This window comes from Panicum hallii, chromosome 5 (genome assembly GCF_002211085.1).
Source record: "Panicum hallii strain FIL2 chromosome 5, PHallii_v3.1, whole genome shotgun sequence".
Lineage (NCBI taxonomy): Eukaryota > Viridiplantae > Streptophyta > Magnoliopsida > Poales > Poaceae > Panicum > Panicum hallii.
The window spans coordinates 17812376-17837545 of NC_038046.1; the positions used below are offsets into that span (position 1 = coordinate 17812376).

Below are 25170 nucleotides of genomic sequence, written 5' to 3' on the forward strand. Positions count from 1 at the left end.
ATTGATGCTGGATATTTCTGATATTTATGAGAATTTTTAGGATTTCTTTCTTAGAGTGTCCACCTAGGATCCTGGATGGCTTCACGTGGATGCTTGAAAAAAGTCTCCAATTAATAATAGTAAGATGTACATGCTGATTCCTCTCTTCGTGTGCTTCCATGAGCAGAATTTTGTTCAAGTTTAAACTTTGCATGCTTTATTATTATAAATTTATATTTTTGTTGAATTTTTCGTGCACTTTCAAGGGTAAAATTATGGAACAGTTACCCTCGAGTTACATATATCCTGGGACCCATCTATTTGACAAGAACAGGCTTGTCATCCATCCGTGTTGCTCTTTTAATGGCTGAAGTTAAAATTTGACAACCGCATGGTATAACCAAGAAAGTGACTTTTTTTTTGAAAGATTTGCAGGAGAAGAAAGTGACTTATATATAGAGGTATACAAGTCATCCGAGAAGAGGACATTTCCATCAAATAAAATCAAGAGTGACTATGAGTTATATACTCGCGCGTCAGCGTGCTTGAAGTTGAACCTGCGGAAGGCGTTTGCTGCTTGTCTCTAGATCTTCAGTCAGTCCACTGCAGCTTCGTCAGAGATCTGTCCGTCTCGGATTAGACAGCAGGCACACTGCTCACGGCCTTGGAAATTAGCGAGGACCGACCTAATGAGGCGCGAAAGATAGTGCTCCTGTTTGCGTGTTTTTATTATCAAGCTTAAAATCGTGTGCGGTACGCTCCTACTTCTGGCAGCTAGAAATATTATTTCTAGGGTTGGGCTCACAAATCAACTTTTAGAAAATAGAAAAGTCAAAAAATATTGCAGCCAACCAGCTTCTGTACTAGGTACAATTTTTTTTGACAAAATAGGCACACTTGCATAAGCCTCACGTGTATCTTCCTCTCCATCACACTACATAGTCACTTGTGACTTTATGGAGTATGCTATTCTTTTATATTAACTCTGAAATTAATTTGTATGGGCGAGTAACACCATCATCCGTCCCTAAAAATTTGTTTCTAGGACGGGTGATGCCATCACCCATCCTAAAAATATTTTTCTACTTTATTCCGAAAGTTTATTTAAATCTTTACGTATAGCAAAATAAAACACAAAGAGTGAAACTTCTACACTATGGTTATTGTGAACTGTAAATAAAAAATTGTGCTAAGTATATTTTAGTATATATAAATGTTAAGATTGTGGAAATCTCAAAGTATGACTTAAGTTGTACGAGATACTGTATAGTCATAGCTATTAGATACTTTATAATACTTTTTTGAACTATTAAATGATCTTAAATGAAAAAATTATCAATCTCAAAATTGTAGATCAATCTCTACAATTTTGGTATAAAGTTTGACTTCATCCGAGATCATATAAAAAAGTTATGAAATTCTTTTTGCATGGGACTATTTGTAAGGGCGGGTGCATGATCTGCCCCTAGAAATATATTTTTAGGGACGGATGATGCTATCATCGGTCACTAAAAATAGCCAACGGATGAATTACTAAAATAATCCTGCTCTATTTGTAGAAGCAAATTATGTTCCTAGAAAAACCGGGCGTCCGTCTACGGCAGTGAATCTATCGAGCGTGTTCGCCTTTTTCGTGTAGTATGTCCCAACCGGAGAAGAGACCTGGTGCTGTCTGCCCGTACGTATATGCCCGTTCTGTACTGTCGAATATATATGCCACGAGAATTCAAAGATAATTTGGTTGAAATAAAAGATGGACAACCATATATATGTGATGAATCTAGGAATGCAGTTCCTTGTGGTGTTAGTACGGCACCAAACAACAACAAACTTGGTCATTGGTTTATCCGAAACGCTGTTACTTCTTTTAATTACGAGCATCAGAAAGACGTCGATTTTGCAAGTTCTTAACGAGTTTGTCTAGCCCGTGTGAATACCTCGGGTAAATCAGGAGGATCCTGCCTTTTATTTTCTCCCCGCTTTGCCAGGAACTGGGGCATGCATGCTACTAATTTGCCAAGGACAACTGCAAATGGCATTCACACAACTACAACAATGCTTCCCTCTCAAAAGATGCTGAGACTACTATACGCATATCCATCAGCAGGTGAAGTTGGGATACAAATCTGCAAGTGCAACCATGCCTAACAAAGACATTCAATCGCACCCATAGATTATTGCCGTGTCGTCGAATCATGTGGAACAGTGTCACGCTTCGAGTTTTATCCGGTCACCTTCATATAGCTAGAGTTTTCTTTTTTTTAACCTCTCATCTGGGTACAGCTGTAGTACATACATGCACGCACACACCCACTTTACATAGGCACACCTCACTCATACTATACATGTACAAACAAACCTACAACTACACTCAGATCAAGAAGACACTGAGTCCGTAGATGACAAGCGCATCCCTGGACGCACGTCAAGTTTGTCGGGACCATGACTCTGTGGAAACATAGGGAAATTAATTGAAGCCAGCATACTCATGTGTTCAAGCAATCCTGATCAACTACAGTACGTCTATATTTTTATAAAAACTAATACATAAATACCTGGACACAGTTGAGGCCATGCCAAAAATATGGCAGCCAGGGCAATTAAGAGGGGTAACCAATATTTGAAGTGAGTGAACAATAACGAAGTCCTCCGCGCCGTCAACTTCTTTGGAGGCCACTGCATTCAGAAAGAAATACATTTAAATTCTTTACGAATCCCCACAGAAAAAAGAATAGCAATGTCACTCATACTGCTTCAGATTTTCTCGTTAGGCTATCTCCAGCGATATCCTCTAAATCTCATCACTTTCCTTTTCCTCCACATCAACTTCATTCTCTGTACCAAACTTAACTCCAACAACATCCTCTATTTCCATCTTCTATACCCCACAATCTCAATTTTCTATCCTTTCTTCCAACTTCCCTTTCCCCAACCCCCAACCGCCGTGCCTCCCGCGCCCCTCCTCCTCCGCCCGCGCCGCCCCTCCTCCTCCGCCCGCGCCCCTCCTCCGCCGCCCGCGCCCCTCCTCCGCGCCCGGCGCCCCTCCTCCTCCGCCCGCGCCCCTCCTCCGCCCGCGCCCCTCCTCCGCGCCCGGCGCCCCTCCTCCTCCGCCCGCGCCCCTCCTCCGCCCGGCGCCCCTCCTCCGCCGCCCGCGCCCTCCTCCGCCGCCCGCCGCCCCCCTCCTCCGCCGCCCGCCGCCCCTCCTCCTCCTCCGCGCCGCCCCGCAGGCGCCCCTCCCGCGCCGCCCCTCCCACGCCGCCCCACAGCCCGCGCCGCCCCGCCGCCCGCGCAGTCCCGCCGTCCCGCCGCTCCGCCGCCCGCGCAGTCGCGCCGCCCCGCAGCCCGCGCGCGTGGAGATGCGTTGGAGGGCGAGAGCGATGGAGGACGCCGGTACTGCCTTCCTCTGTGCGGGACGCAGGCGATATCCTCCATTTTACCGCACGCGTTGGAGAATACCGATGGAGGGATACGGTGTTACAGTATCCTCCGTTAATAGAGAACCGAACCCTTTACGGGACGCCGCTGGAGTCAGCCTTAATGTATCTCTACTTCCCTGCTCTTTCTGTCCGCTGACTATCTTGAGATTTTCCATATATCGACTCAGTAAAAATATAGGTCTAGTATAAAGCATTGTGGAATGTGAGCTTACTGTTCTTCTGATTATGTCCTAAAGTACTGTACTTAAGAATTTGCGATAGAGTGCATGCAATTATACCACATAAAAGACATGCTTGGCTAAAGAAGGCTACTAAAATGCTAATTCGTAAACTAATCACAAATATGAATATGATAAAAAAAATTGAAGATTTGAAATCACTATGATGAACACAGTCCGAACATTGTTTTCTAAGAATGGTCTTTCCAGAAAATTATATCTTTTTCTCTGTACAAAATTTGCACTAATATGTTTCTACAAACATTTACACTGATATGTTTCCGTTGATTTGCTTTAAGAATTTCTTCTCATGCATTTGACAACAAGTTAGCACTAGTGGTCAATTTCATGATACGCAGAGAACATACAAATTAATGTAGGGTTATAAAAAGTATTGAGTCTAAAAGAAACAAATTGCAAATCACGTTAAGCATATCATGTTGGAAAGAAAGAAAGAAAAAGATCACGTTAATGGAAAAAGTGTATTTTTCATCCCTCAAATATTGCAAAAGTGCAACATTCATCCCTCATATTTCATTTGATGCAAATCAACCCCCTTAATTAACAAAACCGGTGCATTAATCATCTCCACCTTAACAATGGTTCAATGTCATATAATATTGGTTTGGGTATGTAATTATCTAACTAATCATTGCTTAGCCACATCTAATATTGAGTCGATCGCTATAATAGTTTGTTGTGAATCAATTCCGTTAATTTTTTATACAATTTTTATGGGGTACCCAATTTTGAGGATTTGTTGAATTTTATTATGGACTTTGTATCTTCAACTCAGCATATTACATTGCCAAATAAGGTTAGTCAGATGATTTGTGTGGCATAAATACCATTAGATAGCACTAAACCATTGCTAAACTAAGGTGGGGATGCTAAATGCACCGATTTAGTTAGTTAAGGGGTTGATTTGCACCAAATGAAATATGAGGGATGAATGTCACACTTTTACAATACTTGAGGGATGAAAAATACATTTTTTTCCTTAATTAAAATGGGAGAAATGGAAGCTACTCCCACCGTTCCAAATTATATCATAATTTTAACTTTTTTAGATTCATAGTTTCTACTACATATCTAGATATAGTATATGTCTAAGTGCATAACAGATACTATGTATAAAGAAAAGCCAAAAACAACCTACAATTTGGAATAGATAGAGTAGAACTATAGAATTTAGAATAATAATCATATATAATGTCTTACGGGTAGTATTGTGCACAAATTAATCAATTAATGTATGTGTTATTCTGATACTAGAATTGACAAGATAACCCAACAAAATATCTGAGAAAAGAGTGCAGGCTAGTGAATGCGTAAAAATATAAACCATTAGGCCTCAATATAACAGGAAAATTGCACACGCAATTACTACAGCAAGAAAAAACACGTCTGCATATCCGGCTATCTAATTACTATTGAATAGATGTAATTCATTTCTACATACCTTTATTTGAATTTGGACTCTACTTTGTCCCTTTGTATTTCGAGCATGAACATATTTTTCACACTAATATATTTTATTGGACCTTTTATTGTATACATTTGTCCTAAAATAGCTAGCCATGTAGCCCCTGATGGCTACTAACCTACAGACAGAAGGCAAATCATTGAGAAAAATATATCGTCCACAGATGGAGCGGTGAAATGTATACCTGATCCACTGGCGAACTTTTAGCAGTACCAATGTTACTCAGTTCATTAACAATCTCGGTTATAGTAGGCCTTTGCCCTCGGTCGGCCTCCACACATCTTAACGCTATTTCGATGCATGTCCTCACTTCTTGAGATGCATGGTACGACACCGTTGATGACTGCAGCAGCCTCTTTCGCCAGGTTCCACGTACCTGCACCATTGAAACATAATGCCGAAAACGAGGCATGCATATACACTGGTAAGTTACAATAAAGTATCTGTGAAAAAGAATTGTTTCCATGATTTTGCTTGCTTTTTCTTACAAGCTTAATAAATTCTTCGGGAGGTGTGTCTGCACAATCGAAGTAGGCCTCCATTCCTGCCATCATTTGTATGATTATGACACCCAGACTGAAAACGTCAAACTTCTGACTGATTTTCCCTTTGTTGATGTATTCTGGTGGCATGTATCCACTACATTGAATAAAATACAATTATATTGTGAAAAGATAATTAAATAAGTTGATTAATTATATTTCTGAATCGTTAACTTACCGTGTTCCGATAACATCTTGGGATTGTGTCATATAGGTTTGTATCGAATCAAAGAGTCTTGACAAACCAAAATCACCAATTTTTGGCATCATGTCTTTATCCAACAATATATTTGCAGGTTTCAAGTCGAGATGATAAATGGGACCTTCCGATCCATTATGAAGGTAATCTAAACCCTCACAAATTCCTTTGATTATTTTGTAACACGTGTCCCAGTCAAGTCTGCAAACCTCATCTACAAAAATAAATAAAAACATATTACATAAGTGAGGATGTGTGTATATGACACAACCTGAAGGTTTGCCAATCCTAAAAATACTGGGAAAATATGCTAGCTTTAGAGTTGGGATATTTATTTTGATAAATTGATCAAAGGATTTGGTTTCATCAAGAAAGAAAATATTATGTTCAGAAGAAGGCTAGTGGGAGCATGCTCGTATTTCTAGTCCTATACGTGGATGACATATTATTGATCGAAAATGATATTCCAATGCTTGAGGCTATTAAGTCTTCATTAAGAAAGAGTTTCTCAACAAAAGATTGAGAAGAGGTGGTGTACATTTTGGGCATAAAGATACATTTTGGGTATAAAGATCTATAGGGGTAGATCAAAAAGGTCGATTTGATTAAGCCAAAATAAGTACATTACCGAGATATTCAAACGGTTCAATATGCAAGATTTTAAGAAATGTTTATTGCTAATGCCACATGGCATGACTCTTTGCAAGACACCAGTGTCCTACAACACCTGATTAGCAACAGAGGATGGGTGTGATTCCATATGCTTCGATTATTGAACTCATCGTGTATGGTATGCTTTGCACGCGCCCAAATATCTCGTATTCTCAAAGTGTTACGATCAAATTTTGGTGAATCTCAATGAATAATTGTAAAGAACATCCTTAAGTACCTCAGAGGAACTAAGGATCCCTATTTGGGTTGGGTTTCAAGGATCCTCATCTCCCCATGGAAAATTGCAATCCATAGTCCCAATCCCTCTAGCCTAACCTCGCCATCAAGAGAGAAATTAATAAGCTAAGCCATCAGGAGTGTTAGAATAAACCACGTCATGTGTTCGTGGCCGTGACGTGCATGTGTGTGAGTCTGTAGTGTGTACGATGATGCATGAGTTCGTGCCCGCGTTTGCATCTGGTCTAGGTTGAGTCCAGCATGTTGTGCATGCGTGCTGGCAGGTTTGTTAGCGAAGTGCAGGGGATGGCCAGGAGATGGCCGTTGGCAGCAGCCGCAGAGGAGCGCAACAAGCTAGCTTGTGGATCAGCACTGGAGACCGGTTCTCACGGAAGAGTTTGTTGCTCGTGGAGACGGCCGGGTCGCCAGGCAGGAGAGCGTGTAAGTGCGCGTGAAGTTTGACGAGTGCATTGCATGGGTGCTGCATGCGTCGCCGAGAGGCTATTAATAGGCATGTAATCCTTGGGCATCTGCTGTTTGTGCTCATGAGTTATCTTCTACCTCCGTTAGTGCGTGAGTGCGAGATATCATAGGACTAGTTCCAACAAGGAGAAGACAAGCCCAAGCACGAATCATTTGTATAGATCCATCGATGAATAAATCGACCATGCATGCTTCCCCAAGTTTTGTAGTCCACTATGTTGTAGGAAATCCTAATATAACTTAGGTCTAAGTAGAGCAGAATCATACCGGAAATATGCTTGTCAAGGCTTCCTCCCTGCAAGTATTCCAAGCAAAGAGCTCTGTCCTCCACCCTAGCAGAAACAAGTTCTCCTTTGTACTCAACAAGTATTTGTGCTATATTGTGGCAGTAGCCAACTAACCGGACGATATTTTTGTGTTGGACCCTCATAAGATTATTAAGCTCATTCTTAAATTGCTCATTGTCAATCCACAACATTTGGTGAAGCTTCTTGACAGCAATCTCTTCTCCATTGTCCAGTACTCCCTGTTGAAGATCTCTTGTTGTTATGGCACATGGATTCTTGCAGTTAACGATGGTGCCATTCAGAAAATATAATAGAAGGTGCAAGTAATAATTGTACGTACCTTGTAAATAACTCCGTACGCACCACGGCCAACGATGCTCTGCATAGAAAACTTATTTGTAATACGTTCTAAAAACTCAAGTGTAAACTCCCTTGTCCTGTAAAGCTGATCTATAGAAGAGCAATCAGCAATATAGATCTTATTCAATTTATCTAGAATCTCGGTCACAGTGGGCCTCATCACTAGATCAGACTTCACACATTTTAATGCTATTTCGATGCATGTTCTAACTTCACGAGAAGTATGTCTCCAACTTGTTTCTGGCGTCCCTTTTGCCCATAATTGATGTACCTGCAGAATTGAAAACATAATGTCAGCATCCATGCCTAAAGGTGAGACACAAACTAATATCAGTGAAAAATGATTATGCTACATAATATAGGATTTTTTCCTTACGTGCTGAATAAATTCTTCGGGTGGAGTATCTGCACATTTGGAGAAACTCTGGTTTCCTGCCATTATTTGTATGATTATAACACCCAAACTGAATACGTCGAACTTCAGTGAGATTTGCTGTTTATTGATGTATTCTGGTGGCATGTATACACTGCATGGTACCCAAAAAAAGATATATTTCACAAGCAGTTCATAATAAGTTTATTACTCCTGATGGATGTTACATTACCTCGTTTCCATGTCTTCTGATGTGTTGTTGGTTTCTAGTGAATCAAAGAGTGATAAACCAAAACCGCCAATTTGAGGCATCATGTCCCGATCCAGAAAAATGTTCGTTGGTTTTAAGTCCAGATGGTAAATAGGATGCTCGAGTCCCTTGTGAAGGTAATGTAAACCCTCGCAAATTCCCCTAATTATTCTGTAACATATGTACCAAGGGAGTCCACATGGTTCATCTGTACAAAATAAACAGAGCGTAATTAGCAATGTAAAGTTTAGGGATCATTAATTATTTTTAAAAATGCAGAAAGTAGAGCATAATCATACTAGAAAGATGCTTGTCAAGGCTTCGTCCCTCCAAGTATTCGAAGCATAGAGCTCTTTCTTCCACTCTAGCAGAAACATATTCTCCGTTGTGCTCAACAGGCACTTGCTCTATATGACGGCAGTAACCAACTAACCGGGTGACGTTCCGGTGTTGGATCCCCATAAGCTTATTAAACTCGTTTTTAAATTCTTCTTCTTCGAGCCCTGGTTTCAGATTAAGCTTCTTCACCGCAAGGCATTCCCCGTTGTCCCGTACTCCCTGTTAAAACGTCTTACTTATTCATACAGTACATGGTTTGTAGTTTATACTAGTGGTGGTGTTGTTACTTTGAAATAAAAGATAGAAGAAGCAATCATGTTTACCTTGTAAATTGCTCCATGCCTACCACGATCAATTATGCGCTCTTCAGAAAAATTATTTGTGATACGGTTTAAGAACTCGAGTGTAAACTCCACTGGAGGAACCGTACACGGACCGTAGTAGTAGTAGTAGTGCTGCCCCCAATCATCTTTCTTGTCACCATCTTTCTTGTCACCACGTTCTTTCTTCTCCTCTTTCTTCTTCTCGGACGGAAGGACGGTGACGATGTGCACCGCGAACCGGAGCTTTCGCAGCCTGCACACGACGTCGACGGGGTCGACGCAGCCGATGACCGTCATCTTGTGCGTCCTGGTGTCCATGGCGATGGAGTCGATACCTGAGGTTGCGTCGCCGCGGGTTGCTCGTCAGCGAATTGGACAGTGCTGGTGGATGACAGCGAGAACAGAGAGAGGGGGGAGAGGGAGTGGTACCCGTACCAGAGAAGGTGGAGAGTGCTTTGAGCGCCTTCTTCTTCTGCCTGTCATCGGGCAGGTCCACGCTCAGCACGATCCTCTGCAGTCGTCAGAGCACAGACACGATCAGCAACAGATGGACGACGGAGCAAAAGAACTGCAAATCGGCAGTAGTACCTTGTCTGTGGCCATCGAGCCGACGGGGATAGATCCAACTTCAAGAGGGAAATATGGATTCAGGTGTGTCGAATCGCGCGCGTGCTCTGCCTCGGCGATGGATTCAGCAAACCGATCACTTCCCGGCCGGCGGCTCAAAGTTGCGGCGTGGCTGGTTTGCGCCTAGGCGAGCGGCGGCGGCGCCACAGGGCCAGCCGAGAAGAGGAGCTAGGGGCGACCCTGGGGCGCTGGAGATGCGGCCGCAGTTGGGCGAGGCTGCAGGAGGAGGAGAGCGGAACCGTCGCAGCGGGACAGCGCAGATGACTTGTCGAGTTAGGAGAAGCGACGACCCGACGACCGAGAGAGGTCGTCTACACTCGCAAGTCGTGACGCGGAGACCTGAACGGCTGAACAATGCCACCCGTTCCTTGTCTCACTTGCTGTCACGCAAGGCATTGGAGTTATTGGAGCAGAGCCCGTACGAGGTATGTGTGTCTGGATTTTGTTCTGAGCTCTGAAGCATCATCAGCAACAGCTCCCAAAACGAAAGCCTGAACGAGTTGGCAGACGAGATCTCTGTAGGTAGCCTAGCAAGCAAAGAATCTGCTGCCATCCGCCGCGTCTCGACTAAGTGCAAGTAACATGGACGAAGCCTCAAACCGGGCGACCGGTGGCTGGCCCAGAGGGTAGTCCAGGTAGACCTCTAGATTTTGACCAAAATTTTTTTAGCAAAAAGTTATTTTTATCTCATTGAACTTTAGGACGAATCCGTATTTCCTCTCTAAATAAAAAAACCGTCCGTCTAGACTTCTCGGACTTGCAATACCAGATATATGACCTCCCTCAATGGTTTTTCTCAGTGGTTTTTCTCTTTTTTATTTATATTTATTTTGGCTGAATCTTTAAAAAATCATAGTAAATCACAAAACAAATCACAAAATGGAAAAATCCAATTTTGTTGGACTTCACATGAGTAAATCAATGCAGTGAACATATGATATGATATAATTTAGTAAAAAGGTTTTATTGTACTTTAGATATATACTTTTATGTAATTAATTTATAGCCACAGTTTTTGTGATCCAATTATAGTGAAATTGTTATGGTGGGCTAATCATTATATTCTTGAGGTGTAGTAAAAATTCCATGCTCATTGGATCATGTATGCTAGAGCACTGTAGTGCTCTAGCATACATGATCCAATGAGCATTAGCTTTTTACTACAGCTCAAGCATATAATGATTAACCCACCATAAAAATTTTACCATAATTGGACCACGGAACTGTAACTATGAATTAATCACAGAAAAGTATATATCTAAAAGTATAACAAAACTTTTTTACTAAATTATATCATATAATATGTTCACTGCATAGATCTACTCATGAGTCCAACAAAATTGTATTTTCCATTTTATAATTTTTTTATTTACTATAATTTTTCAAAGATTCAGCCAAAATAAATATAAAAGAAAAAGAGTAAAACCACCGAGAGAAATCAGCCAGGGGGTCACAGGTATCGTGAGTACGAGGAGTCCAGACGGACAGTTTCATTGTCTAGGTAAAAAGGGTTTTTTTAAAAATTTTATTTCATAGAATTCGTGGCCCAAACTGCAGAAATAGCCCAACAAGCCAATCCCAGCCCAAGTCGGGCTACTCCCGCATGACGCCTTGCCGGTCCACCCCACAGCCGCAAACCGTAGCCGCCTGCTTGCCGCCACTCAAGTGCTGCGCTGTCGGCCGCCATTCCCTCCCCAGCTCCCACCACTAGCTCCCAGCCCCCCACTAACACTCCACCCGCGGGCCGTCGCCCTGCTCGCAGCGCATCTACGCCCCCACCGCCGCCCGGCATGACTGCGGGCCCAGGCCGCCGTATGCCGCTGGCCCGACGCCTCCAACTGGCGGCCGGCCAATGTGGCAGGCGCGCGGCACTACGGCAGGGGGCAACGCACGCTGACCTCGTCACACCGAGTCCCCATCTCCTAGACGGCCAACGGCCACTGCAGCAGCCAGACAACCAGCAGGCGCGCGGCAGCCTACAGGGGTAGGGGCACTCCGCACCCCTAATTCGGTCCAATTGCAAATCAGCAGCACATCAACGGCCTGGTGAGTACTTCTCTTTCTCTCTTTTCCACTTCTGAATTCGTACTGGAATTCATACATTCAATGATTAATTGGTGTGCATTGTTGTTGTGGTGTGTTATCAGGAAGTTTACCCATGAAGAACAGAAACATTGCACTGCTTTTTTGGAATCATGAAGCGAAAGCAAAGAAGATTGCTTCTTCTTCCCCATCAATTCCGGTTCCTGTCATAGATGATGGCAATGGTACTGGTTCAACTCCAACTCCAATTGTGTGTGATGGTTCAACTCCAGTTGTAGATGATGGCAATACTATTAGATTATACTGGATTTTGCTTTGAAATTTTTTAACTAGGACTACCCTAGTTTCAAATCCTGGATCCACCACTGGACTCACCTGCTGACGAGACGAGTGCAGAGGAACTGCTTCCCTATTGGAGAGGACCCTGACGGCCGATCCCTAAGTCCCGCACCTTTTCTTTTCGAAAAGTTTCGTTATTTTTTGCAACTTTCTAATTTTAAAAAGTTATGAATTTATACACATAGCTTTTATGCACAACTTTTACAGGTAGCAACTCCTTACTATTTAAATTTCCTAATGATAACTTCTTAGAACAATTTCGCATAAGAATATTATCAGCTACATTTTGCCACACAACTTTTGCGCATAACTTATCCTCACAGCTTCTCAATGATAACTTTTCATCGTAACTTCCAAGAGTGCTCTTTCACACAACTTTTGAGCACAACTTTTATAAAAAAATATTATCTGGATACTTGTTCGGGAGAAATCTTTCTATTTCCATAAACTTTTCTAGACAACTTATATACATAAGGTTTTTCTTTGCCCAGTTTGTCCGATAAAATTCTTCTCCAAAGTAAGTTCTCAAAACACCTCGTTCAGCTAAGTTTTGTAAAAAGAATAACATGATCAACTATTTTTGTATAAAGCTTGTTCAAAAAGCATGAATCTCCGTGCCATGAAAGAAGAGAGACTTTTTTTAATTCAAGAAGAGAAACTTGAGACAAGTAAATGAGAGACTTAGGAAAGAAAACGAGAAGACCACATGATGTCCAGTACAGATGCCTGCGATGGGCCCGGAACCAAGGAAACAAATGGGGTGGGCCTGATTGGGCGGGAGAGATGGCTGCGATGGGCCCGGAACCACGGAAACAAATGGGGGTGAGCCTGATTGGGCCAGCCTTGATGCATCACACAAAGCAGTGACTCCAATGTGCCATTGCACAGAACAAGCTATTTGGCGTCAAAAAAAGAACAAGTGTTATTTTTAAGTCGCTGATGGTATGTGTTTGTAACGAAAAGTTTGGATTGTTCATCACTATGAAGCTCAGTTAACTAACTGTGTAGGTGCACTGAGTCATCTTAGTTGGCAAAAAAAAACTAGCCAGCAGCAGCAGATGATGAAAATCGAGTCATCGGTTTTTGTAGATTTGTAAACGGAGGGGGAAAAACTACTAGATGAACTTCCTTCACATCACGGATATAGAGAGAGAAACCAATAGATAGGGGGAGGGCCACGTACGTACATGCACAAACACAAAATAGAAAGTACTGACAACTCCTGCAGGTTGCTTTCCTAAACGTTGGCCCGCGCTACAGTACCACCAGTAGCTCATAGCAAGTTGGAAGTAAGCTCCCATATGTCTTGCATCGTTAGAAAAGAAAAAAGAAGTCGTACTCGTTATCGACAATTAGGTGGCTAAATCACCTGGTCATCGATCGCGATCAACAGACTCCAACGCGCACTACAACTACAGTACTAGTACTAGCTAGCAAAAGCGGTGCCACTGTTCATCTATCTATCTATTATCAATAGTATTAAAAGAATCCACCATGTTCGTCAAGAGGTTATAGAAATTTTCACGTTAAATCGAAAAAAGAGAAAGATTTGAACCATGCAGATCTAACGGTCTAAATTAATCCAAAGAATCTATATCGAATACGAGTACTAAATATATCTAAACTCGGAATTTTTTTTCAAAAAAGTTAAAGTTGATTTCAATGAAGATTGGAGCCAATGGCTGGTACATGCCATCCATACGATTAGAAAATAGCTAAATTTAGAATTTAAAAAATAAAAAAAAATTAGCACTTGACAAGAGAGAACATGTAAAATATGATTAGTAAATAGATAAATTCTAAATTAAAAATTTAAATAAATAAGCAATTAAATAAAGTGTTCATATTAGATTTGACTAACAAGTAGATAAATTGACAATTTAGAAATAAAGAGGCAAATTAGGAAAAAAGCTAAATAAATAGTTTATCTCAAACATAACTAATAAATATCTAAATTTGAAGATAAAATAGAAATTACAAGTTCACCAGATATTTCATGCCAAATATGATTAGTAAATAGCAAAATCTAGAATTAAAAATGAAAAAACAGTAGTGCCGACCGGACTCGAGTCCGAGCCTAGCTCGAGGAAGGAGAAAGTCCCGACAGGCGGGACCCACCGGTCAGCGTGAGAGAGAGCGAGGGGAGGAAGGGGGCTGGTGCGCGGGCAACCTGGGCCGGGAGAAGCTGGGCCGCGCATGGGGGAGAGAAGGGAAGAAGCCAGCGGGCTGCTGGGCTGCGTGTTGAAGAAAGGAAAGGAGAAGAGGCCGGGCCAGCTGGGCCGTGCAGGAGCAGAAGAAAAGGCCGGCTTGGGCTGGGCCGCAAGAAAGAAAAGAGAGAGGGAAAAAGAAAAAGAGAGTGTGGGCCGGGTCCAATTAGGAAAAGTGGGAGAAAAAGAATTACATTCAATGCATTTGAATTTGAATTTGAAATTTAAATTTAAATGGAAGACAAACAATAAAACAAATGCAATGCGGCATGAAATGCACAAAAACCTATATTTTCTTATATTCCTTTTTATGGTTAAGGAAATTATTATTAATTCACGGTAAATGCTCTAAAATCAAAATGATGGAATAAAAACCTTATGGATCCTAAAATGATTCTAACAAAATTTATTTAGGTTTCTAATTGGAAAATTAGGGTGTTACAGTATTGTTGCTTCTCAGATGGGATGTTCCGTTGCGGTGGATCCATGTGTTTTTGTTAAGTTTTACATTCTTCGTTATGCTTCAGATTGAAAATGACTTGCAATTACAAGTTGGAACTATGAAGGGAAGAAAAACAACAAGCTCTGTATGCTCTGTATTTCGTCTGATGACCCTTTGATGCAAATCAATTGCTTCTATTCAGGAATGGCAAGCGATGCGCTGTACCGGGAGCTATGGCATGCGTGTGCCGGTCCGTTGGTCACAGTGCCTAGACAAGGCGAGCGAGTCTAATACTTTCCCTAGGGCCATATGGAGCAGGTACTTATCTTTTTTTTCTCTGAAAGATCCACCAGTCCAATTCATTGTAGCTTGTTTGCAGAAGGTAATGTTAGTGTAATGGCCAATCATTTATCCTAGTGATGCTATGCAATTCTTTTGACAGATACTTGTGCTCCATTTTAATAGTTCTACTTTGTCCTCCATTTTAATAGTTCTAGTTTGCATAAAAGAGAGGGAGAGGCCAAATCTGTGAAAAGTTTTATTATTTACAACCTTGTTGTCCCTAGCCTGAACAACCATGCACGTTCCATGTCTCTATAACAATGCATATGTTTTGTTTGTCACCAAAATTCACTTTCCAGCATTTTTATTACTAATTCAACTTGACATGAACCTGCATCTGTTAATAGGTTTCTTAATTCAACGTCTCCACTTTAGTTTCTTAATAGTTTCTTAATAGGTAGTTCAGTACCTAATGCTGGAGTAGATATATTTTCAAGAGCATTTTTCTTTTGATTTTGTATACACAACTAATTCATACCAGATTGTAGATTAAAGTGCATTGGAAGTTTTTGACAAGTTCCCTATATATACGTTCTTTCAGCTTAGCTGCAGCCTTTCCCTATGGAGTTGCGTCTATGGCTATGCTTTTGGCGAACAAAGCAGTTCTTATGCAGGACATTTACTCCATGATCCAGCTCACTGTACAGGTATTGCTGATTATCATGGCCGAGGAAACATTGTCTGTCTCTATGTTTGACTATGCCTGATTGTGTTGTTCAATTTCTCTGTTGTTTCTGCAGCAAATAGCCATATCCCTTCTGCAGGAAGGTATGCTTGAGTCCATCTCAATTCAGGCATTGGCTCAGTTAAATATAATTCTTCAGTAGTGCAAAAGACTATTTATGTTGTTAACTTGATTCTTTATATCTTGCAAATCAGGCTGCAGCATATTACTATCTGGACTTGCCGAAAGCATATATGCAGTAAATTTTATACGCGTTACTCCCTTTTCTGTCTTTGAGGATGTGGTGCTCTTTGCAGGGATGGTTATGGGACATATCTTGGCTTCTGGACTTCTGGATCAAACTATCAGATGATCCAATAAGTAGTATTCACCAACACGGCTCAAAGTGAAAAGTCAAGGTTTAGTTCTTGTAGAATGCCATTAGGTTCAGCTTATATACTAATTCAGATCAGTGGTGTTAGGAACGCTAAAAATAAGGTAGCAGATTTGAGGAGGCACTGTAATGTATGTATGAGCATAGATGTATGTATGGTCTATTCTTTTGTCAATTTTTGTCACCTATTTTTTTTTATTTTTTAATTCGTCATAAGAGATACCGGTCGCCAACCTGCGTCCCTAGTCAGAGACGCTGATTGGCAAAACGCATCTCTAATCCGCGTCTCCTATGCGAGATGCATTGGAGACGCGGATTCGTAAAAACGCGTCTTCAATGATCTCTCATAGGATTTTCACGCTCCCTGTAACCTCTATAACTTTACATCAGAGATGTTAATTTGAAGACACCTATGTGAGTTAATCCACGTCTCGTATGAGGCTGGCTTACATCACGGATGATCATCTCACTAGTTTGTTGAGAAACGAAAGTTAATATGCTCTGGCCTTTGTTGATGTATGGATCGATGCGCATGTCCTTGACCTAACGATCGAGGTCGGACCCTCGTCCCCACCTGAATCCCAACGAGATCGCTCCATCGATCAGCTAGAGAGGCAAGGCAGCAGGCAGGGCTATAAATAAAAAAGTTGCATCGGAGACGGAACTTTAGCGCAATAAAGGCATGATTTTGATTAGGAGCATGTAAAGGCTAGCAGCATCACTGTACGTCTGTACTCCTGCTTGGCATCTCTGCTGCAGGATGGATCGATGTGATCAGGTTGAGATCGGATGAGACGAGACCACCCTATCTCGTCAGGGACCAAGAAAAACAGCGGCTAGCTCAATTAACCCTGCTGCAGGCCGGCTAGCTATCGGGCCAGCCTCTCTCCCGTTGGGAGGTGAACGCAGATGGCAGATGGATGAAACCAGCATCCAGGGTGCAGTCGTCAGTCAATCAAAGGCATTCATGGCGGCGATCCGTACACTGTCTGTCCGGCTCCTGCCCTTGTTCGATCGATCCCCGGACCCGATTGAGCATTCATGTGACGCTTTGCCGATGGCCGGACCGGTTGTCGTCGTCCTCCCGCGTCTGGCGCAGACGGTGGACTCGATCGATCGGAGCCGGACTAGCAAATTCTGCTGCAGGCTGCATGCCGGGACGACATGATCGACCGGGGATCAGACCGGGAGGAGGACGACAAAACCCTAGGCTAGCTGAAGATGAACAGCTGGAGTACACCACCAGTTGCCCCTGAAGGTGCGTGTGTGTATGTATATATATATATGTATATATATATATAATATATATATACCAGGCTGTAATTTCAGCGTCAGTTGAACAGCTGGAGTGCACCAGCAGTTGCATGCCGTTGCTCGCTCTCGGGCCTCCAGTTTTGTTTCTTCCATTGCCGTCGCCATCGAACAACGGCAGATCGATGCTCGAGTGCTCGACCGGATCGATTGACTCTTATTCGCCATCGCTGTCGTCGCCGTCGGTCTCTTATTGCCACGCAAGCAACAAAGCAGTTGAGATTTAGTTAACTGTGCGGTGCTCATTCATTCCATCTTACTAGCTTCTTCGACAAAGCCCAAACTAAAACCAGCAGTGCTTGTCAATCAGCTGACTAATACTGACAACACCATGCATGCATGTTTACCTAACGAAGCAAATAAGCTGCGGGTTATGCACACTAGCTACTATGTACTCCTACGCGCGTACGATGATCGAGAGATGAGTCTGCTGAAGTCACTACTCTCTCGCGCCAACCAAACACATGAATGAACGGATAATAATGGAACAGGAAGATAATTAGGGGCCTGTTTAGATCACCTCCAAATTCCAACTTTTTACACTCTCTCTCCATCATATCAATTTTGGGACACATGCATGAAGCAGTAAATGTATGTAAAAAAAAATAACTAATTGCACAGTTTAATTGTACATCACGAGACGAATCTTTTAAGCCTAGTTAGTCCATGATTAGATAAAATTTGTCAAATACAAACGAAAACGTTACAGTACTCCGGTTTATAACATTTGCAATTTGGAGAGCATCTGATCTAAACAAGGCCTAGCTTCTGGAACGGCGCGGCGGTCTCTGCATTAGCAGCAGGGACTGGCGACCAACAAGCGGTACGGTAGAGACGGACGTCCATTCTCAATTCCGCTGCCAGCGACGTGCTTACTGCTGCAAGTCGTCCTCACTCCTCACGCGATCGATCACTGCCCGCCCGGGCACCCACAACCTGGGATGCACCATCAACCACCTGTTAGTTGCCGCCACCGTCCGTTATAGTATCATTAACACCTTAATTACCTAACTAATCAACGGGGGCTATCTGATTACTACTTATATTCCAGCAACAAGCTGAGTGGCATCCACGGACCGACGCAGACAAAATTTGAAGGAACTAGCTGTGCCGACTGCTAGCCACCAGCAGCAAGCTGGCAGGAGTAAATCGTTTGTTTAATGCGTGTGCGTGTGTGTGTGTGATCGGCCAATCACGTATTCAATTCGGTGGAACAATCAGGCGGCCGTGCAGTGGTTGCCCCTGACCCGGTCAACGAGGGCGTCCATGTTCATGCTATCTCTTCCACCTCCCTCGGTGGTCGATCCGCGCTCTGTTGGGGTTGGGGAATAGGGCTTGGAAAACGATGGCGGCAGGAGTCTCGTCCGCCGCAGGCCGCTAGCTAGGCTACCATGTCTGCCCGCGCAGCCGGAATGATTACGCGCACCCCGTTGCTGCCGCTAATCTAATCTAGCGGGGCGACCATTATCGCCTCGTCTCTTCTCGCCCGCAGCGACCCCCCCGCCAGTCCCACTCACGGCAGCGCCGCGAGATCCTCTGCGAATGCCTGCTACGGAAGGACGTCTTTGTTAAGCGGCCCACTCGAAGCGACGACCCAGGCACAGGGTAGGCCTCAGAGTCACGCGGCAGGGACGACCGGACAACGCCCGAGCTCATGAGCGTCTTCATCAGACAACGAAAACCCACTAAATCCTCCGGTGCTCAACTCCCCCCCTCCACGCACGCACCCGCCAACCGGCCAGTCTCGCCTATCCGTTGAGAGACTCCAGAACCCCACCACCACCTCTCACATTGCGCCGCCGCGCAGGATACCCCGGCGCCCCATCGCCGCCGTCCGCCCACATGCGCGCGGGCGCCGGCCGGGCCCCGTCTCCATGTGCGGGCGCCGCTGCACCCACCGGCTACTCGACCGCGCCCCGTATAAACCAGCTGGCTCCCCGTACGCGTACACACCTGCTGTACGGTGGCCCCGGCCCGCGCCGCTGTCCAGTGGGCCCGTCCATCCCGAAATCATGCGGCGCGCGCGCGTTGATGAGCCGCGTACGTACAAAAGATGGCGGCGGCGGCAGACGGCCTCCGACTTCGTTCCGGACCCGCCTCTGCCTGCGGTGGTGGCGGCGGCGAATACCTGCGCGCGACCGACGGGTGCGAGCCTGGAGCTTTGGACCTATACGTGCGGCCGCACAATCATGCCTACAGCTAGGGTGGCGGTGGTGGTACCGCGCGTCGTCTAGATACGGCTGTACTGTACGCCTGTACCGGCTTTCGTTTGATGGCCTGGCACTTTTTAATGGCGGTGCTAAATCATCATTGCTAAAGCTAATGAGCAGTACTAGTACTACACGACACGTGGCGATAGTAACCGAAACCCTTTCTGGGGGTAAGTTTCCATGAGGTAAAAGGGGGTGGAGTCATGAGCTCAAGAGCGTCAAAAGTGACGGTTTTGAGACGCGAAATGGTAGCCGAGCATCTTAGACGTACAAGCAACTCGATGGGCTCAAGATCATTTTTCCCTTTCCTTTTCATCTTGGAAAAGGTTTGTGCGGAGGTGGATGGAGATCTTGCTTTTATTCCGTTAATAGAAGAGGTCCAAATCATCTTGCACAATAATCTAATTGAAAAGAGCATGTCCTATTCCTCTTTACTAATGTTGAGATTCCGTATTCGTTTTGGCATTCATAGTCGCCATCACATCATTACCATGCTTTGTTTACCATCACCATAGTGATTACGAAACTAAAACATCATAACATTTGTATTTTACCGTATCATTTTATCCTAAAGTTAAGGGCGACCCATCAGCTTCAACGTTATTGCGACAATCGCTTCTAAGAGAAAACATCGAGTTGCTAACCTACTCGTCTTCAGTGCTATATAGACGACAACTAATAACACACAAGGAGTTCACAATATTTTTGTTAAAGAACCGCTAAAAATCTACTGTCACGGATGCAGAGTAAATAATGGTGTGTTTTTCTTTGCTATAACGCATTCGCAGGTCAGGTCAACTATGCATGCATCATTTTGCTATCTCTTGTGTCATCATCACATCCCCAACGCGTAACGTCTTTGTTGTTATTAGACTGATATAGGGCACATAGTCTCCATATCTCCTTTTACATCTGTCAGCTTTAAATAAAAGGTATGCCGACAATTTCAATGCAAAATATCAACAAAATATGTCTCATTTATCTTATTTTGTCGCTTTAACAATACGGTCTGCAAACACGTTTGACATTTATATTAATAAATATAACATAACCCTACAAAAGTTATCAGTCTACCGGTCGCTATAATATATTTATAGAGTTTTGTCAGAAATCTAATCATGACATATGCTCCTCGATTTACCACTAAACCCAGATAAGATTAAGCATTCTAACATACATTCTTGAGACAGTGAAAAAAATAAGAAAGCCAACGGAAAAAGTTACCACAAATCACTTCTCTCTTAATAAGCCAAAATCACATTTACAATTTGGTGTTAAACGACCACAAATCACACAGCCCATATATCCGTTTTATATTTTTCATATTAAATAAAAGGTATACCGGCATCTTCAGCGCAAAATATCCACAAAGTACTTTTTACTTTACTTATTTTATCACCTTACCGGTACTCTTTTGCAAACGTTTGTTATTATTATTAAATACGATAGCGCACTGTAAAGTTACCACTTTACAGATCATTGTAGTACGGTCAAAACATCAATGTAAATCTCTATGTATGTTTAAAAAAATTATGCGAAATCAAAGTGCATATTTACAAAACTTTATAAGAAATCTAATTTTAGCATATGCTCCTTGATTGTCAAAGATCAACCATTTTCCTCGCCTACACGCTCGAGACAAAGAGAGAAGCAGGAAACCAACAAAGAAAGACCAGAAAAACCGTCCCTTCCTCGCTCTCGCTCATCTAGGAGGAAGCCGAAATCCAGGGTGACCCGTAGCAGCAGCTGGGGATGGGTGAAAGAAAAGAAAAAGAAAAGAGAAAGGAAGGAAGCACACAGAAATTTATACAGTGTATATATAAATGGCCCCAGTTATTACGCTCCTCCTCTTCTCCGCGTTTTCCACCTCAGTCCTAGCTAGCAGCTCCTTTACTCCTCATCCCCTTTCTGGACTTGTGCTCCATCTCCATCCCTTCCCCCAGCAGCAGCTGCCAAGAAGCAAGGTCGCGAGGGCCGGAGGCTGAAGCAATGGGCGACCGCGCGTACGCGCCGGCCTCGAAGCCGATCCCCGTGCGCGCTACCAACGGCACGGCGAACGGCGGCGCCGGCGGGCCGCCCCGGCCCGCGCCGCCGTCCATGCTGCCCGGCGGCCGGGTTCCTCCTCCGCCGATGTACCGGCCGAAGCCCGCGCAGTCTCGCCCCCCTCCTCGGCGTCCCCGTCGGAGCGCGCGCGGGTGGTGCTGCGCGTGCTGCCTGTGGCTGACGCTGGTGCTGGTGGGCCTGGTGTTCCTGGGCGCCATCGCGGCGGGGGTGTTCTACGTGGTGTACCGCCCGCAGCCGCCCAGCTTCGCGGTGACCTCGCTGCGGCTGGCGGCGCTGAACGTGTCCGACTCCGACGCGCTCACCTCCCGCATCGACTTCACGGTGACGGCGCGCAACCCGAACGACAAGATCGCGTTCGCGTACGGTGACATGGCGGCGTCCTTCTCCGCGGACGGCGCGCCCCTGGGCGACGGCGTGGTCCCGGGGTTCCTGCACGCGGCGGGGAACACGACCGTCATACGCGGCGCCGCGTCCGCCACCGCGGCCACCATCGACCCCGTGCAGGCGGCCGCGCTCAGATCCAAGAAGTCCCACGCCATGTCCGCGGAGATGGACGCCAAGGTGGGGTTCCAGATCGGGCGGTTCAAGTCGAAGCGCATCAACGTCCGCGTCGTCTGCGCGGGGTTCTCCGCGGGTCTCGCCAAGCCCACCCCGCCGCCCGCGCCCGCTCCGGCGCCGGACGCGGAGCCGACCGTCGTCGTCGCCGCCGCGCCGGCGCCGGCCCGCGGGCGCGGGCGCGGGCGCGGGCGGCCCCCGCGGTCCGTCGTCCGGACGTCCTCCTCTTCCTCGTCGTCCTCTTCCTCCGGTTCCGGCGGCGGGAAGATGACGCCGACGGACGCAAAGTGTAAGGTCCGCATCAAGATCTGGATTTGGTCGTTTTGATGGATTCGGGGCCCGGGGTTTGGGCGGGGGTAGAGAGAAAAATTTTCGTTTCAACTTTCTCTTCTTTTTTTCTTGCTTCTCCTCTCTTGACAACAGTGTATGTGGATGATTTATTGGAGTATAGTCTATATGGTTTCCATTTCACCTTCTCCCCTTTTGCTTTCCATCCCATCCTACTAAATTCCTGCCGGTTTGGTTCCTCGTTCAAAATTTCCCATCCTGCTTAGATCCATATCCAAGCAAGTTCAATTCAGCCCCTTCTGCAATTCAGAGGCTGCTAATTAGTAATTATCCCCCTGCATACAGGCACAGCACGCCACACTCCACAGAGACAGTAAAGCCAGCAGCAGCAGGAGACTAGTGATAATTAATCCCAGCCGCTGACAGTAATTAGTGCTGATCTGAGCAGCAGTAGTGGCGTGTGCTCGAGCCTGGGCGTGCGATTTGGCTTTGCTTCGCTGGGCGTCCATCCAAATCCGCCCGCGCGCGTGTCGGTGGCGTCACCCCGGATCGGTTTCCAGCTAATGCTAGGCTAGGTTTCTTGGCCGCCCTCGCCGCCTCCTCTCCCTTTTCGTTCCTCCCTCTCCCTCCTCTCTCCGTCCGTCCCGGGTGGGGGTACTGGGGTGGCGTGGTGGACGGACGGGCGGGCGGGTCGCTTTCCGTCGGGCCGGGGGCGCGTCTGAGCTGGAGGAGGCTGACGCGCGGGACCCACGTGGAGGCGGGACGCCCCCGGGTGCGGAGAGGAGGGCGCGGCCGCGTGGCGAGGGGATAGGACGTGTGTCGGGGAGCGGTGGTGGTGGGAGTGGGGTGGGGTGGCCGCAGGAGAGAGAAAGCGACGTCACTCGCTAGCTCACTCCCACTCCCTCGCTAGCTGCTGGCTGCTGCAGTGATGCTAGTGGCAGTACAATTTCTAGACGGGAGCCCGGGGCAGAGCAGTAAAAACGGGGGTGATTGGTAGTGGGTGGGGGTACGGGATGGCCATGGGCGGCGCTGGAAATTGCTAGGCGCACATGGCGTAACGGTAATGTCATCTGGCTGAATTTTAGGGGATAACTATGGAGATACTCTCACTCTAGCTTGCGTTTTAGTACTGCATGCAAGGATGAGAATGACGATTCTCTGAAATCCAGAGCGGATCCGACATAAGAATGTGCCTCGTCCGAGTTCTAGTGAAAATTCAGCGTCAAGGTAAATTCCCATTTCTACGTAAATAATGAAAAGATTTCACCGTACGGCGCGCTCTGAATTTCTCCGTTGGCCGCTTCCTGCCTTCTCCGACTTGTACCCCCAGCGTCAGCCCGCCTGAATCCTGATTCGCTTGTCCGCTTGCGTTTGTCGCTGCCGCCGGGAATTGTCCGCCACCTTATTCCGGGCGCCTTGCTACCGGATCGGTCATCCCTGAAAAGCACGGACGCGAGCGCAGCATGACCGAACAAGTGGTGTGTGGTGTGCCTTCCTTTTATTTTACACATGTTGTTAGTACATTACAGTATTACACGGCTCAATTTTCGTTTCGCTATCTGGTTCCACAGTCAGCCAGCGGGTTGCTCTGCCGTAGTAATAGTATATAAAGAAAACGAGACGCCTGAGCCCGTTACGATGTTTCCTGGTGATCGGTCAAATGGCACAACGTTTGGCCAAGGACGACGGTCTTCGATATGCATGTGCGTCCATTCCCATAAAAAAAACGGAGAATCGACCTCTTTGTTTTCCTATATTGAGAGGTACTTCCCATTTTAAATTATTAATCATTTTAATATTTTAAGATCAAAGATAGGGTTCCCCGCGTCGCTCCCGCATGGGTGACAGAGGCGGGGGGAACGCCGCAGCCACCGCACCTTCCTTCCTCCCTTCCATTCGCCACGCCGCCGCTCGAGCCAGCCTCCGGAAAACCGTGCAGCACGCCTAGGTTGACAGTGCCGGCAGCAGGTGCCTGTGTCGGCGGCGGTGGTCGATGACGATCTCAACGTGCGGTGGTGTAACACATTCGGTGGAGTCAGTTCCTGCCCTCATGTGCTACCTGGTCGGAGGGGTGGCGGCTGACGCAGCTCTGCGGTTGTCGCGTGCAGCCAGCGCGTCGATGCCCCTCTAAAGAAGCTTCCATAGGCGGCGGGACAATAATGTTGAAGGTAATGGATGGTGTGGGATCCGGCTTCTTGGCCCGACATTCGAGCTAGTGGGTTTTTGAGCAAAAGCCTTGTGACGACAATGCCGATGGGAGCCGCTTTCCCTGTTGGGGGCATTGTGTTTCCCTTCTAGTGTTGACATCCAAGGGTGAAAAGCAGGTCTAATTTGGACTTTTTGGTGTCGCTCCTTTCCTGAAGGCATCGCATTTGGATTTCATCGTGCCTTCGATGTCTCCTTAGGCGGATGCTCTCGCTTCTCGGCGCCTGGTCGACATGGGGAGGCGGGTTTTGCAACGTGAAGTCGGAGCTGCTGCGTCCGGAGCGTGGCTTGGCAACAATGATACGCGGCGGACCT

General features: G+C 45.6%; 2 protein-coding genes and 1 long non-coding RNA gene across 3 annotated transcripts; 2 read left to right on the plus strand and 1 right to left on the minus strand.

The window, feature by feature from the left end:
- Positions 1 to 2079: 2079 nt before the first annotated feature.
- On the minus strand, positions 2080 to 10070 carry LOC112894350 (tyrosine-protein kinase JAK2-like). The gene is made up of 13 exons (XM_025962034.1): positions 9753 to 10070; positions 9600 to 9675; positions 9165 to 9499; positions 8802 to 9060; positions 8485 to 8710; positions 8256 to 8406; positions 7860 to 8150; positions 7500 to 7758; positions 5841 to 6075; positions 5609 to 5759; positions 5305 to 5496; positions 2535 to 2655; positions 2080 to 2427 (listed from the first exon to the last, which is right to left on the minus strand). Exons 1-13 carry the CDS (start codon positions 9765 to 9767, stop codon positions 2405 to 2407), a joined length of 2334 nt encoding a protein of 777 aa, XP_025817819.1. The 5' UTR covers positions 9768 to 10070; the 3' UTR covers positions 2080 to 2404.
- Positions 10071 to 11520: 1450 nt separating this feature from the next.
- Positions 11521 to 12150, plus strand: LOC112891495. Its single transcript, XR_003228563.1, has 2 exons — positions 11521 to 11837; positions 11939 to 12150. It is a non-coding gene; the product is annotated as an uncharacterized LOC112891495 (long non-coding RNA).
- Positions 12151 to 21478: 9328 nt separating this feature from the next.
- On the plus strand, positions 21479 to 22838 carry LOC112893980 (NDR1/HIN1-like protein 13). The gene has a single exon (XM_025961531.1). The coding sequence runs from the start codon at positions 21733 to 21735 to the stop codon at positions 22687 to 22689; it is 957 nt and encodes a 318-aa protein (XP_025817316.1). The 5' UTR covers positions 21479 to 21732; the 3' UTR covers positions 22690 to 22838.
- The last annotated feature ends 2332 nt before the right edge of the window (positions 22839 to 25170 follow it).